The sequence below is a fragment of the Brassica napus genome, chromosome A6 (assembly GCF_020379485.1).
Source record: "Brassica napus cultivar Da-Ae chromosome A6, Da-Ae, whole genome shotgun sequence".
In the NCBI taxonomy this organism is placed as follows: Eukaryota; Viridiplantae; Streptophyta; class Magnoliopsida; order Brassicales; family Brassicaceae; genus Brassica; species Brassica napus.
Window position 1 is genome coordinate 1,308,203 of NC_063439.1, and position 15,611 is coordinate 1,323,813.

Sequence of the window (15,611 nt, forward strand, 5' to 3'; positions counted from 1 at the left end):
AAGAACATGCAGAAAAACTCATTTAGTATTTTTCTTGTATCTCTAGTTATTATGTTTGGTGTCAAAGTATGAGAAGTGACAAAATATGAGAGTGCTTAATCACATATATAGATGTGAATAACTGTAGCTCCTGTTGGTTTATGATTAAAAAAAATTAACTATTAAAATAGGAAAGTTGATTATTCATAGAGAAATTTGAAATAATTATTCTACAAATCTTTTTTATTAGGATTTGAAAGGAAAACTACTATTAAACATTCTCTTACAATTTTCTTATGTTTAAGATTTTAGAAAAGGAGAATTAGTATCAAATAATTTTTACAATTATATTTTCTTTAGAAATTTAGAAAAGGAAAATTAGTATTAAATAATTTTTGACAGATATTTTTAAAAAGGAAAAGATAGAGAAAATATTATTAAATATTTAATTTTTAAAAAAATATTTTTTTTCTGTCATCTTATTATCTTTTATTAATCATGAGATATTTTAATACATGTCAAATTTTTTTTTAAAAAAAAGAAAATTACTATCAAATAATCGTGAGATGTTTTTCTCTATTTTTGCCATGCTCGCAAAGTTTAGTTTATGAAATACTTTTGTAAACGTTTTCGTTTATATGATATTAACAGTTAAGCAAAAAAAAACTGTATCAAAATCTAACTAAATTTGTTTTTATAAATGTCAATCAATATAAATATTAACCTAAATAGATTTGGATTCAGATTTATGAACTTTACAAACATTTTTTGTATATTATTATCTTTTGTTGAACTATTAAATATTATTCAACAACAAAACTTAATCTCTTTCGTAATTAAATTTATGTATACGTATATGTCCTTAGGCAAATATTTGTTTTCCAACAATGTATACTATCATTTCTCTTAAGGGATGACAAAATTATTAATTACCAACATTGGGCTTACAAGTTACGAGTAAGAGAATTTGAAGGTCACATTCCAGAAAGCTTGGGCCTAGGCCCACTAATAGTAAGTGACATGTGAATGTTTAAGGCCTATATTATCTCGCACTGATTTTAGCAGTGTAGGTGGCTGGTCTGTTTCGGTCTAGTCCGGTCAAGTTGTAAAACCTATCTCTCCTACTCTCAAGAACGACCTTACAAAACAGGATCAAACACAGATATAAGGAGGCATACAAACGGTTCATATAAAGAGATTAAGAAGCAAATATAAGTCTCAAGGTAACCCACAAAGTCTCAACAACTGTAGAAAAGAAACAACAACACAACAAACTTCTTCAAATCTCTAACTTTCTCTGCCTCAAAATTCACCTAACTCGAACGTGCTTCTACATGTTTCTTTTACCTTTCTTCAAGCATCTGTAGCTGTAGGAGAGTTCTCAGGTGTCTTCAAAGCCGGAGCTGTTTCAACTGGTTTACTGCCCTTATGTTTGTCAACAGCTACACGAAACTCTTCCACGATCGTTGGGTCTTTGAACTTGAGTGCAAATGTAGAGAGACCATCTCTGCCTTCACTATTCACACAGGCGAATGTGATTCCTTTCTTGTCCATGCTCGCAAGTTTCATTTCAGGGTAGAGACTCGCGTTTAAGATCAACCTGTAGTTCCCTTTAGCTCTCATGACCAGCCTTGCTTTACCACCGTTGCTTGAGACGTTTACCTTGACTTCTCCTTTACCACGCTCTCTCCATCCTCCGTCTAGATACTCGAACATGATCGAATCAGCTGAGAAGGCAGCTTCCTCGTTCTCTTCTCCTGTTTCTACTGAAACTTCTTGCTTTGGAGGAAACCCACTACTACCTTCACTCTTCTTGGTAAGGGATGCACCGAAGAGAGAAGGGCTGTTGCTGCTTGGAAGGCCGAAACCAAAGGGAGATCCAGAAGCATCACCAAATGAGAACTTAGGACCGGAAGAGTCTGTAGTGGCGAGCCCGGTGAATGCGTTTTTGATGCTTGAATGCTGTTGGAACGAACTCAAAGAGCCAGTATTATCACCGTTCTTGTCTGCTTCATCACCTTCTTTATCACCACCTGATTCCTTCTGAACAAGATCCTCAGTTTGGTCTGTTCCTTGGACCGTCTTGTCTACATCCTCATGAGTAGTTTGGTCATCAGATGTCTTTCCACACTGATTCTCATCTTTAGTCTCTTCCTCAGCAGATTCTTTAACATCATCAACCTTCTTGCTCTCAACCTCATCACCGTCCTCATCGTCATCAGTTTCCTTTTGATTGTCCTCAACTACAGCTTCAGCTGGAGTCAACTTAGACTCAGCCACAGTGGCTGAAGCAGGTGCAGTAGTAGTAGGGAGCAGTTGAATTCCAGCAAAGGGATTGGTCGTTGCTGCAGGAGGCGCAGCAGAAGGCTCTTTGCGCTTGATTCTAACGATTCTCCTACTAGCCAAAACCTCATCACTGGCCTTCTTGAAAGTCCCACTCTCAAAGTCAGCAGTATCAACATCCTCATCACCATCTGGATTCTCACGAGAGAGCTGCTTCAAAGCACCTCTCTTTTTAGAAGGAGGCTGCGCGCTTTCTGAGTCTCCCATTTGAGAGAGTATCAACAATCACTTAAAGAACACCCTACAAAACAAAACCAAACAAAAATAAAAAGCTAAACTTTTTCTTTTTTATAGATCTACAACAAGAGTGAATCTGTTAACCTCTAAAGCTCAATCTATACAAAAAAAAAAAGGTTAGTTCTTTGCGTGTATTGAAATCAAAAACCCTAGATGAAAGGAAGCTTCGACCACATTTTCGAATTAGGAACCCGATCGAATCTATCGAGGAGCGTGAAATCGATCGAACAAGTCGTGATTTCAAAAACCCTAGAATCGGAGAAGCTAGACCTAAGACCATTTCCGAGAAATTGGAAATAGATTCGACGAAAGTGAGCGGCGAAGGACTTACCGGAGGAGGAGGAAAACAAAAACGAATCGCGGGAGGGATGACGAGAGAGACGAAGAGGTTAATAAGTAGAGAAGGAATAAAAAAAAGTATTGATCGATATTATTATTATTTTTTTTATTCTTTGGGACATGTGTCAGTTTCTTATTATTGGTTTCACACAGAGGTTCATAATACATTACATTGCGTCTGTCCATTATTCGATTCGACTTTTTGTTCCAACATCAAAAATAAAAATAACTGAAAGAAATTTTAAGCATCTCGTTTTGTTTTTTTTTTTTTCATCTGAAGAATCTAACATATACTAAAAGGAAGATATACTGAATAGAGAGCATGTCCACATCAGATTAAAAAATTAGCCAATTAGAAAGTTTGATTTTGCCATGTCACAATCGATTTTTTTGACTGAAGAAAAGTGAAACCGGGTCTTCGTGTGGGCTTTCAAATTGCATTATGACCCAAATTAAACATAAAATGCCTAAACCTATGTTCAGTCGTCAAACTCCGTCTCTTCCGCTTCATTTCAACCAATGCTAAATTCCGTCTCGCCGTTACTGCAACCCTTATTTCGTCGATCAATGATGTTCTTTACTCACTTCGTTCCACTTCCCATTGATTCTTTTCCTATATAAATCACATCGTCTGAACCTAAATCCATCCAAAATTGAAGAGATATTCTCCCACACCTCTGTTCTCACCGTCATTGACGATATCCTACTCTCTCTATTCACATGAAGACTTCCAAGCTAAATGCGTGGACTTAGGGGTGACCTCTACGGTAATATGTCTAAACTGTTGTTAATTTTCTGCTTTGTTTTTAATTTACATCAACTGTTGTTTATCTGCTTCAATCTCACATAAGAGTATGTTGCTTTTACTTATTAAAATCACGAACCCGTCTGTTTTCAATCTCCCATACAAACATTGAAAATTAACCCATCATTACCTATCATGAAATACACCGCCAGTGCCAACAGTTCCGCCTTGGACCCAAAACGCCTTGGAGGTAATCATTTCTCCCTCCCTTCAACCTAACAATTTAGCTTTAATCATGATATTATGTCTAAATGTGTAAATATATTTAGTCAATGTGGAAATGTAAGCATGATAGTGTCTGTCCATAAAATAGAATTCTCTAAAAGATAGTCTATGCATATGTCTTGAGAACTAACACTTAACATTTAGCCCTGACTATGTTCATTTATCTGTGATTATTGATTAGTAAACACTAGCTAGGGGTTCGCCGGATGTTTCCGGAATGGTTTGTCACCGGATGCTACTGTGATACTTGAAGCATCATATTTTGGATTTTTTGTTTGGCCTCATGAACTCTAACTTGAATAAACAAACTAAAGCTAAATAGTGTGCTCTTCATATGGCATCAAGTTCAGCTTGATGTCTATTGTTAGATTTTCATTGCTTTTCAAAAAATATATGTGTTGATTTCCACTTAACGTTATGTTGCCGTGCCGTTTGGTCAATCAGCTTTCCTGACGTGTTTAAAAAAACAGGGAACCTTGCCGTCAGTTCAGTGTCATCCCACATGTTTTTATGGACTACGATGTCCAACCCACCATTGATTACTTCAACTGGTTAGTGTTTGTAGAGCCAAAAGGCTTATAATTGCCAACTCCAAGTAATATTCTAATTCAGCCTCTCTTATGTGATTCTGACCAATCTTATATTTGTAAATTGTCTCAGGTTGGGTTCTAACCCAGAGATTGAAAAGTTGGTGAATGCAGAGGAGGTTACTAAGGCTGAGATAGTGACAGCTGGACAAATCTATGCTTACATCAAAAAGATTTGGCCAAGGTAAAATTGCAGCTCTAGATAACTTACTCGGAAACAGAGGCATATTTATGTAAATCACTTGCATTTATCCCATTGCAGGAAGGTCTTTCAAATGCGTATCCACAATTGATGATGTGCAGCAAGCCAGCGACTTCTTGGTATTATATTTCCTTCAGCGACTGTAAAACTAAGGCCACCAGAGGACCTTCTTCGTTGTTGTGCCCAAAGTTTGGCAACATTAACGTATCCGGGGTTGCAATGTATGAACTCTAACCTCTAAAACCATTTATGCCTTGACTAGAATTTGACTTTAGTTCCCTCTTTATCACAAGTACCTTGCTAAGATCTCTTATCTACGACAAAATGACCAGGCTGTTTTCGTGCTACTTGATAATGCAGGCCATGAGTTGACTGGAAAGCATTGCTCGGAAATAGTTGACAACTACATTGAGGTAAATTGACAGCAAGTTATAGAACTCTCAAGTCATGTTAATTCACTTTATTTTTCCATTAATGTCACGCCAATCCAGATCTTGGTGCTGGCCATGAGATGCCTGCCCTCCCAAAGCTTTAATTTATATCATTGGTCAAACACACAAGTTCAGGGTCAAAGTGTCAGAATACAACTTCTCAGGAAAGACTCAGACTATAACTGTTATGAAGATTGTCTCTGCAGTAGTTTTGCCACCTTTAACAACTCCACCCGAACTCCCACTTGCCGCCAAATCTAAAGTGGCGCTGCCTTCTGCAAGTAATGTGGGTGCGTCTTCCAAAAGCTGTGTATACGTTGCTGAAGAGGGAAACAAAAGTACCAGTAACAGTAACAGTGATGAGTTACAGAAAGCAAAGTGTTCTAAACATGTGAAATAGAGTTACCACCACTCATACCTTCCCTTTTTCAGCTTGAGCTTTTACTTAAAATTCATCTTTCAGTGTTGCTTTAGTTAAGTATTTTCAAACAGTTTGCTTATTTGTTAGACTAGAATTTTCAATAGAATATGTAATGCTTTAGTAGTGATTTGCATATACTTGATATTTTGTATCATAATCCCGGATGCTCTGCTGAGTGTAAGCTGTTGAAGCACTTCGTTTAAATTGATATCACATACCTCTTCAGCCATAGTAACTTCCCAAATAGTATTGCATGGTGCTATGTAGCTACAGCTGTTCATGTCAAGAGTTATATGATTAATCCAACCTTTGAGAGACGTAGTTAGCGGCAGAAATTTGGCACCCAATTATTTAACTCCATCGAATCGTTTAGTGCATCTCACTTTAATTATGAGACCTAGATCTTGGGTTTCTTTTTTATATTAAAATATTCTAATTTATATAACATTATTATACATAATGCAACAATATTATTTTACATATTGTTTTTGTATTTTATAAAAATAAAATATTTTGTAAACATTATTATGTAACAATATTATTTTTACATAATTTTATATTTCATTTCCAAAATTTGAAATTTATACGAAAATTAAATTAAACTAAATCTATATAATATAGAATATTTTTTTTGAGATAGTATTAAAAACAACAAAACTTATTTAAAAAAAAAGAAACTATACTATTTTATACTTGCAAAATAATTTAGTAGTAAAGATCCTGTTTGAGAATTTTTTTTTGAAATACACCAATTTGGATAGTATTAGAAAAAACTCATTAAAGATATCTTAACATTTGAATTTAGGATTTAACGATTATTTTTCAGGATTTATTATTTAAGAAGTGAAATTGAATTTATAAACTTCTGTAAATAATTCATATATATTTATAAATGTTTTGGGAAGGTTAATTTTCTTCTTTGAAGAAGAGGATTCAAGCTCAAAGAAGATGAAAATAAATACAAATTAAATGAACTGAAGTTTATGGATTCAGTTCCGTATATAAATACATCGGCTACAAGCATAAGCCTAACTAGATTTTGATCCGCACGCCCGTGCGGGTGTAATTTCTTAAAAAAATATGATGCTATTTGATTTTTATGTCACTATTTAGGGTTGGGCAAAAAAACTCGAATTCGAAAAATTGAACTGATCCCAATCCGAATAAGTAGTACTAAATCCGAACCGGAATTGATTAAATATCCTAATTATTCAAAATTTTGGTATTTGAAGAGCTGAAATCTAATTTGATCCGAACCGAAGTATTTTAGGTATCCAAAATAGATTTATATACTTATATATATTAATTATTTTTAGATTTTATATATATAAAAACATCTAGAATATATATGATACTTTTAAGTTTGCTTAAATGCTTGAAAATATATATAAATAATCAAACGTAAATATCTTAAATAGTTAAAATATACTTAAAACTCCAAAAATACTTAAATAATTATTAATTCTCTATCCAAATATTTAAACCAAACCTATTTAAATTGGTTATCCAAATCCGAACCAAATCCTCAAAGATCTGAACTGAACACGAAATCCCAAAAAGACCCGAAAACGAACCTGAACGCCCACCCTTAATCACTATTATATATATATCCTATATGTGTCATCATAGGTTACAAAATATATGTTATCATATAATTAATTGTATTTATACGTACCATCAAATAAATTTTCTTATAATTAATAATATTTTATACGTACAATCATATAAATGATCACATATATTATATTTTAAAATTTAATGTAAAATGTAAAAAACCATAATTTAAGTTGGTGTTTGAAATTGGGCTTTGTATTATATTTTTCTTATATATATTGAAAACATTTTTATAATAGTTATTGGAAAATATATTAGTAAAAATCAAATTTTGAATATATATATTTTTTTTTGAATGAATTTTTGATATAAATAAATTTTAAATTATTATTTTGATTTGAATATATATATCAATTAACATAGACCCATTATTTTTTAATGATGGATTTCCAATTTTTTTAATAGCATAAGCCCATTAGTTTTTTCCTAATTTATTGCTATCCATATTTCCAAACAGTACTATATTTTTAACTAGTATCCATATTGCCAAACAATCTCAATGTGTACTTCAACTTTAATAATATAGATTTTACAATTTACTTTCATTTTAAACAAAATAGATAATGTATTCAAGCTTTTTCTTTCGGCTGTCTCATATGATTTCAGCATTTAACTTTTACCTCTTTAGTTGACTGATCTTTTTTTTTTTTTTGACAACAAATTGACTGATCTAATATTACAAAAAATCGATTATGATAAAGTGAATATTAAATCTATTATCAAATTCAATCATAGTAGTTACAATAACTGTATCTAAATTTTTACAAAGCAAAAGTTAATTTTCACAAATTGATATAAATTCCGAATTCTCAATGATCATTTGAAAAATTCCAAAATTTTAAAGTTTCTCTGTTATCGACAAAAAATAGCCAAATTGTTTGCTTCCGACTATTCTTCAAACACGTTCTAATAATGTTATCCTAACAATTCAATAGGCTAAAATAACAAAGAGCGCCTAAAATGGTACTTGCCAAATCATATAAAACTATATAATAGATCGACAATGGTGAAGCTTACACTATGGGACAACCAAACATCCATGTTCATAGAGCTGCAAAGCATAAGTAATCGAAAATATTATGTTGTTCTGGTGACAAACATTATCCCAGAATATATAAAGATAAAATAAAATACAAAATTAAAGGTCTAATTTACTATTAATAACCCTGATTTACAAAAAAAAAAAAAAAATCTACCTCATCATCAACCACAAGTTTTACTTTGACAAGACAACAAAAATCACCAATGACTTCAAAAAAAGGATAAGAGTCATGTTGAATACATGAGTTAGAACTAAATCTCCCATCTACAACTCAGAAGATAATAATCTAAGAAACCGAACTAATAACAACTCAACATCATCCGGACTATATATGTATTCAAAACTCAGTCTTGGTATTTTAGAAAATTAATAAATATATATTTATTACATAAAAATGCTAAAAATTATATGCAACATATAAACAACAAAAACATAGCACTTATCCCATCTTATACTATATCCTACACACTATATAATTCATATACACATGAAAATTCTATAATCATTTATATTTACACAACAAAATTAATAGTAAGATTTAAGAAGCAATTATCCGCGCGTAGCGCGGAAAACGACCTAGTTTATATTAACAATGGAAGGATACATTTGAGAGATACAATTTCGTTTAATTGTTGTCTACTATTATACTATTTGTTTTTGCTTTTTGGACATATTGATCGAAAAACTCATTATCACAATACTAAAAGTAGCATTTTCTCAAAATTTATAATGCCACGTCACTATAAATAATTGGTCAATCACAACATTTCGTTCTCAGTTTGGGTTTTGTATGGGCTTTGTTATGTTTTCGCCTATGGGCTTGGAATTGGTTTTGAGTTCGATTGAGGCTTAGTCGTCTACCTAAACCTAGATCTATGGAGGCAAGTCGCGAATCTCTCCTTCTCTTCCTCATTTCTCTTCGTCTTCTCTTCTGAAGCTGTAGCGTCTGTGTTTTGATCATATCATGGGCTTCGTTAGCGTGGTTTGGACCGAGAATTAGGACAGTGTATCCGGTCCGATAAAGTGTATTTTGCCTCTAACCCTAATACAGCTGAAGCGAAGACACGAAGTTCATTTCTCTTCTTCGTGCGACGGCAACGATGAGACGTTTGCGCTTCCTCTCCATATCTGAAACGTTCCAGAGCTATGGCTTCATGTTTTATCTCTCCTCCATGATTACAGAAGGAATCTTCTCCTATAAATAACAACTTCGATTATACTCATCACTACGATAAAAAAATTATTTGGTTTCATCCAAGAATATTAGCGTGTCCAAAAAATTTTTTTTGGCAACCTTTGATGTACTCTTAAAGGCCTACAAAATGTAATCCTTGATGATTTTTTTTTTTTTGATTGAATATCCAATTTATTGAGCAGTGTAAGGCACATTTACAAGAATTATGTGAAGCTATGCTAGGCTAACTAGGACAAAGAATGAAAAAATGCATTGTAAAAGGTTTGCTCTTAATTAAGTTCAAACCATCTTCTTAAGAGCCCAACAAGCGGGTTAGGCCATACGTAGCGTAGCGAGGATATGCGGTCCCGAACCAGTTTACCAATCCTGCGAGTGAGTTCATCCGCTGAGAGCCTGAGACCTAGCGTGGTCAATTTATGGTCAATTTATCCACTGTGGTCGTGTTCTCCTTTTTTATCTCCTATCATTTTTTCTTTCTTTTTTTAAGTTACAGATTTATTATTATTTTAAGATAGGGAAGAGTTTATATTTATACATTCTAAGTTTAGACTTAAGAGAACTATTCTTTAGCTTCCTTTCTACTTTAAGAACTTTTGAAATTTGGAGAGTTTCAAAAGCTAAACATATAACACAAGTTTCTTGCTCTAAATTTTGGCACCTTCTTTTATTTGATCATCTGTTTTTACATTCTTTCTTTTTCATTTATTCTTTGACAGTATGGTGATGGATAGAGAAGAAAGGAGAAGAAGAATCATGGAAAGAGGATCGGATCGTCTAGCTCTAATCACAGGCCAGTTACATAATGTTGATCCTTCGTCGCCATCGTTTTCTTCCTCATCGTCAACTTCTCACCAACGTACATACAGCGAATCTTTCATGCCACAAACTCAATCTGAGCATCGTCAGATTCAAGAAAGCCCGTCTCTTAAGTATCAATTCAAAGGTACACAAACTGTAACTACATTTGCTATCTTGATTTATTCATGTATGATGCCTCTTTTTGTGTGTTACGTTTACATGTTATGATAATATTTTCTTCTTTCACCAAGTGAAATTATAATGTTCTTGTTTCAATTTGTTATTTTTAAGCTCAAAACCAAACATAAAAAAAAATTAATTTGAATTTACACATTGCATTTTTTAGGGTTCACAGAAATTTAAACACAATGAGCTATGAATGTGTTTGTTTATAGATTGTAATTTAGATATCATCTTGTTTTAGATGGAAAAATCCAAACAAACTCGAATTGAATCCTACTATTGGATTAATAATACCCAATTCATGTTGAATGATTTATCTTAGAATGTAACATGTTTATAACTTATGTAATTAAAACTTAGTACTAATGGGATACGAATAAATGGTTTCATCTCTTTACATGTCAGATTCATATATAGTACATTTGTGAAAAAAATATAGAAATATTTGATGGAAAGTATTTTATATTTAGTGCTTAGAAGTATAAACATCATAAAATGATTGTACTGACAGAATAGCTGAACTAATTAATGGTTATTGTCCCTAATTTATCTCGTGATGAGTACAGAGGAAGTAAAGCCACGAGAAGAACCAAAACTCTCGACCACTCATCAAAGACCAATTAAAAGAGAACCAACAAAACCAGAAGAAACAAGATCGGTAAAGACTCAAATTCAACAACCTAGGAGTTTCTTCAGCTCCAAGAAACTCAATGCTAGCATCATAAGCTCAGAAAGAAGTCGGAGTTTAAGCTCCCTCACAATAGCTGTATTTGTGATTTTACTCCCGCGATTGAACATCTTAAGATCAGGCACTATCTTAGCTTTGAGACCTCTTTGGTTACTTCTACTTACAGATTGTGCTATAGTAATGTCTCATCTCACCATGGAAACTTCTGGAGGAGGACTGAGTCATGAAACGGAAGAAGAAGTTAAGAGTAAAGATGGTAGTAATGGTGAAAATTGGTCTGATGCAGAGAAGCTTCTAGAAAGAGGAGTTGTTTTGTACCAAGCTCTACGTGGAATGTTCATAGATTGTAGTCTTTATATGGTGGTTGTTATTTGTGGAGCCTTTCTACTTTGAGTTCTAATTTTCAGTTTTCTTTTGTTTGTTATTTGATTAAGATTATTTATATTTCCTTCTCTTAGTTTATTGGTAGATTACTTCTAGTTTAATTCATTTGAGTACTTTCCAGAAATGATCTAATTACAAAGGTATACTGCATTCTTATTCGTTAATATTTCTTTCCTTATTTTTTAATAATTCTACTAGAAAGTAAGAATTCCAAAAGAATAAAATAGTGTTTTGTTTCAGGTGTTCAAAGTAGGCCAAAAACTTTTAAAATCACATCCAAACAAAGAAAGAAAAAGCTAGCTGCTCTATTTAACCTTGAGATAAGGCTTAAAACATCATTTCTAAACCACACAAAACTATAAAATCTTGATACTATATATGCCGAGATATAACTAAAACCAGCCTCAAAAATTATTGATTTTTTCTATAAAATTAATATTTACACATAATTTATTTAAATACTTAAATAATATTAATTATGTCAATGATTTAAATTACGCTGTAAAGTTTTAAATATGAACAAATAAATAAAATAGTAATATATTAATGATTATTTCAAACCTCAGATTTTAGAAACTTAAGTGAAAGTGAATGTTTTTTTCCAAAAAAGGAACTAAAGTGAATGTTTAGGGGGTGTCTTTAAAGAGATTTAATTTTTAATATAATTTTAAATAATTTTATATAAATTAGAAAATTTAATCTAATTTTTGTTAGACCATTCAAAATTTTCGTCTAAAACCATACAAGATAAAAAAAAATATTTGCTTTTAACAAAGAAATTTCATCCAACCATTCTAAAATCACTTAAAAATTAAAATCCACAACTTAAAATATTTGGGAAAATCGCATAAAAAACCTTGAAAGTGTCACTTACTAGCACTTTAAACCTTGAAGTTTTTTCGCTAGCACTTTTAACCTTCAAAGTGACATTTTTATCATAAAAAAACTCCAAACAAGAAAAATGACCGGTTGAACAAGTTAAAAACAGTTTTTTTCAAAAAATAATTATTTAATTAATAAAATAAACAAAAAATTAATAAAAATCGAAAAATTTAACAAAAAACTCACAAATTAAAAAATGAGAAAAATAAATAAATATTTAAAAATCAAATAAAAAATAACAAAAAATTCAAAAAATAAATAAGATCAAATTAAAATGGAGAAAAATAAAAAAATCTTAAATTTAAAAAAAAAGTGAAATTTTTTGAAACTGTTTTTTAAATTTTTATTTTTAATTTTTTAGTATTTATTTTTTATTTTATAAAATTTTAAACCCTAATTCCAAAACCTCACCCCTTAACTCTAAACCCTAAAGTTTGGATTAATTAACCCAAGGGGTATAAGTGTATATTTACCTCTTTAATGAAACTTATTTTTGTGACTTTGAGCCTTGAATACTAGTTTGAGAACAAAAACTTGGTTTGGTGTTATCTTAGTCTTTTTTTTTTATCAACACATATCTCCAATGATAATTTCCGACATTATATTTGAAAATGAATTTTGTTTTTTTTGAATTTTCATTTTTTTGAAATTTATTATTATTTTTTCTGTATTTTAATTTGATCTTATTTATTTTTTTAATTTTTAGTTATTTTTTATTTAATTTTCTAAATCTTTATTTATTTTTCTCACTTTTTTAATTTATGAATTTTTTGTTAAATTTTTCGATTTTATTATTTTTTTGCTTATTTATTAATTAAATAATTATTTTTTGAAAAAAAAACTGTTTTTAACCTGTTTAGCAGGTCATTTTTCTTCTTTGGAGGTTTTTTATGATAAAAATGTCACTTTAAAGGTTAAAAGTGTTAGTGAAAAAACTTCAAAGTTTGAAGTGCTAGTAAGTGACACTTTCAAGGTTTTTTATGCGATTTTCCCTAAAATATTTAATAATAGTGAATTTCATTGTAGTATATGAAATGTTAAATTCAATGACGATAAATTTTAAACAAGTTTTTAAAATGTTAAAATTCAAGACCAGCCGTGTATAAACTAAAAGTTATTATATGCCCCAAATACAAATAATTTAGTAATTTGATTCGCGATGAGTCAACTTGTAAAAAATATCTAAAATACGTTTTTATCTAATGGGCCACATAGCAAAGCGGGGTGGGTCCGTACGGTGGTTTCTGCACATGGTCTTTTGCTTGACTCTTGCCTTTATCTTTTGTTTAATAAAGGCAGAGTTGCTGAGAATAAACGCAACTCCGAATAAGAAAGTCATCAAGAAGAAGAACTCAGAGTGCTCTCTCTCATCTCTCTCTCCATTTGTCGTCACAGATTCAACTCGTGGGCCAACAAATGGGCTTTCTTTCTTTCTGTAGTCAATGAAATATATTTAGATTCTTCTTTTGGTCTTTGACTTGTGTAGGTGTGATTAAGACTCGGATTTGTACAAAAACGTGTCAAACAAAGCTTATCTAATCAAAGCCACAGAGAGAGATAGAGAGAGTAGAGAAGCATTTGAGAAGGGTTTCAAAGCGGCGCATATTAAGGAGAAGAAGAGAGAAGATCAGAATCTATCTATCATCATCATGTCAACTGAAAACATTCAACATTCTTCCCTCCCTTCTCAAAGGTATCACCTTTTCGCTTTCTTTCTCATATCTGCTTCTTATATTCTCTGAATGCTCTTTGATCATTTGCTCTCTTTCGATCTTCATTTATTTATTTATTTGAATTCTGAATTTTATATGCCGTGTAGTCAATTTTCCAGTAACACAATCGAATGTATTTTCATTACACTAGTGTCTTTTGGTCGGATGAACAATAGATTTGAGATCTGTTCAGTTGTGTTTTTGTCTGATTCGGATGTCTTCTGTCTCATGCCGAATCTTTTGATCTCTATTTGTTTCGATCTCTTTGGTCTTTTTTTTTTTTTTGAAACACTTTGGTCTTTATATGAATTATTTTTTAAAAGTAAATATTATTATCGTTAACCAAAAAAAAAGTAAATATTATTATTATTATTGTGTGTTCTTTTAACACAATTATTGTATTTTTTCTAAGTTTCATTTATTACATTGAATCAGGCTTTTGGGCAAAGTGGCATTGATAACCGGAGGAGCCACAGGGATAGGCGAAAGCATCGCTCGTCTCTTCCACAAGCACGGTGCCAAAGTCTGCATCTTCGACGTCCAAGACGATCTCGGAGACAAAGTACTCAAAACTCTGTTAGCCAACTCGGAGGATGATGAGTCAGCTTGTTTCATCCACGGTGACGTCACACAAGAAGACGACATCAGCAACGCTGTTGACTTCGCCGTCAAACGTTTCGGGACCCTCGACATACTCATCAACAACGCAGGAGTAAGCGGAGCACCCTGCCCCGACATCCGCAACAACAGTTTAACCGAGTTCGAAACCGTCTTCAACGTCAACGTGAAAGGAGCTTTCCTAGGGATGAAACACGCGGCGCGTGTGATGATCCCCGCCAAGAAAGGCTCCATAGTCTCTTTATGCAGCGTTGGTGGTGTTGTCGGAGGCGTCGGTCCGCACGCTTACGTCGGTTCCAAGCACGCGGTTCTAGGTTTGACTAGGAGCGTTGCGGCGGAGCTGGGACAGCATGGGATACGCGTGAACTGCGTTTCTCCTTACGCGGTTGCGACTAACCTCGCGTTGGCTCATTTGCCTGAGGACGAGAGGAATGAAGGCGTGGTCGCTGGTTTCAGGAGTTTCGCGGCTGCGAACGCGAATCTGAAAGGTGTTGAGTTGACGGTTGATGACGTGGCCAACGCGGTTTTGTTTCTTGCGAGTGATGAGTCGCGGTACGTGAGTGGTGATAATCTGATGGTTGATGGTGGGTTTACTTGCACTAACCACTCCTTTAAAGTTTTTAGGTGATCGTTTATTTTTAATGTGCTGATGAATGTTGTGTTAGTGTCAGTGTGTGTCGAATAATTTAGCTGTGGAGCTTATTGTTGTGATTTTGATTTTTCTCTTTATGATTGCATTTGTAGAGAGTTTTTACAAAATCATGGAAGAATGTTATTTGCTTTTAGAATAATTAATGCTCTTTACTAAATTTTTGATTTATTTGAACATTAAGTGAATTCAAACATACAATTAGACTTTTGGTTGACTTAAATATGTTAATACTCAATTTCTCATAAAATGTTCATTTTTAATGGAGGACATTGGG

At 32.5% G+C, this 15,611-nt stretch overlaps 3 protein-coding genes across 3 annotated transcripts; 2 read left to right on the forward strand and 1 right to left on the reverse strand.

Annotated features, from left to right (window-relative positions):
• Window positions 1–1,118: 1,118 nt before the first annotated feature.
• LOC106345735 (nuclear pore complex protein NUP50A) lies at window positions 1,119–3,067 on the reverse strand. The gene is made up of 2 exons (XM_013784901.3): window positions 2,891–3,067; window positions 1,119–2,563 (listed from the first exon to the last, which is right to left on the reverse strand). The coding sequence occupies exon 2, from the start codon at window positions 2,527–2,529 to the stop codon at window positions 1,333–1,335; it is 1,197 nt and encodes a 398-aa protein (XP_013640355.1). The 5' UTR covers window positions 2,530–2,563; window positions 2,891–3,067; the 3' UTR covers window positions 1,119–1,332.
• A 6,822-nt stretch (window positions 3,068–9,889) lies between these two features.
• On the forward strand, window positions 9,890–12,444 carry BNAA06G01580D. The gene is made up of 2 exons (XM_013789562.3): window positions 9,890–10,363; window positions 10,968–12,444. The coding sequence occupies exons 1-2, from the start codon at window positions 10,138–10,140 to the stop codon at window positions 11,480–11,482; spliced, it is 741 nt and encodes a 246-aa protein (XP_013645016.1). The 5' UTR covers window positions 9,890–10,137; the 3' UTR covers window positions 11,483–12,444.
• Window positions 12,445–13,851: 1,407 nt separating this feature from the next.
• On the forward strand, window positions 13,852–15,476 carry LOC106345736 (xanthoxin dehydrogenase; the record flags this gene model as incomplete). The annotated part of the gene is made up of 2 exons (XM_013784905.3): window positions 13,852–14,048; window positions 14,503–15,476. Coding segments are annotated over 2 exons (1,008 nt in total), but the record flags the coding sequence as incomplete, so codon positions are not given.
• Window positions 15,477–15,611: the final 135 nt, after the last annotated feature.

Bases quoted from the DNA above. Each gene is read 5' to 3' on its own strand.
- LOC106345735 (XM_013784901.3), bottom strand. From the start codon at position 2,529: ATGGGAGACTCAGAAAGCGCGCAGCCTCCTTCTAAAAAGAGAGGTGCT.
- BNAA06G01580D (XM_013789562.3), top strand. From the start codon at position 10,138: ATGGTGATGGATAGAGAAGAAAGGAGAAGAAGAATCATGGAAAGAGGA. The intron at 10,364-10,967 runs GTACACAAACTG...TGATGAGTACAG, and splicing joins TCTTAAGTATCAATTCAAAG to AGGAAGTAAAGCCACGAGAA.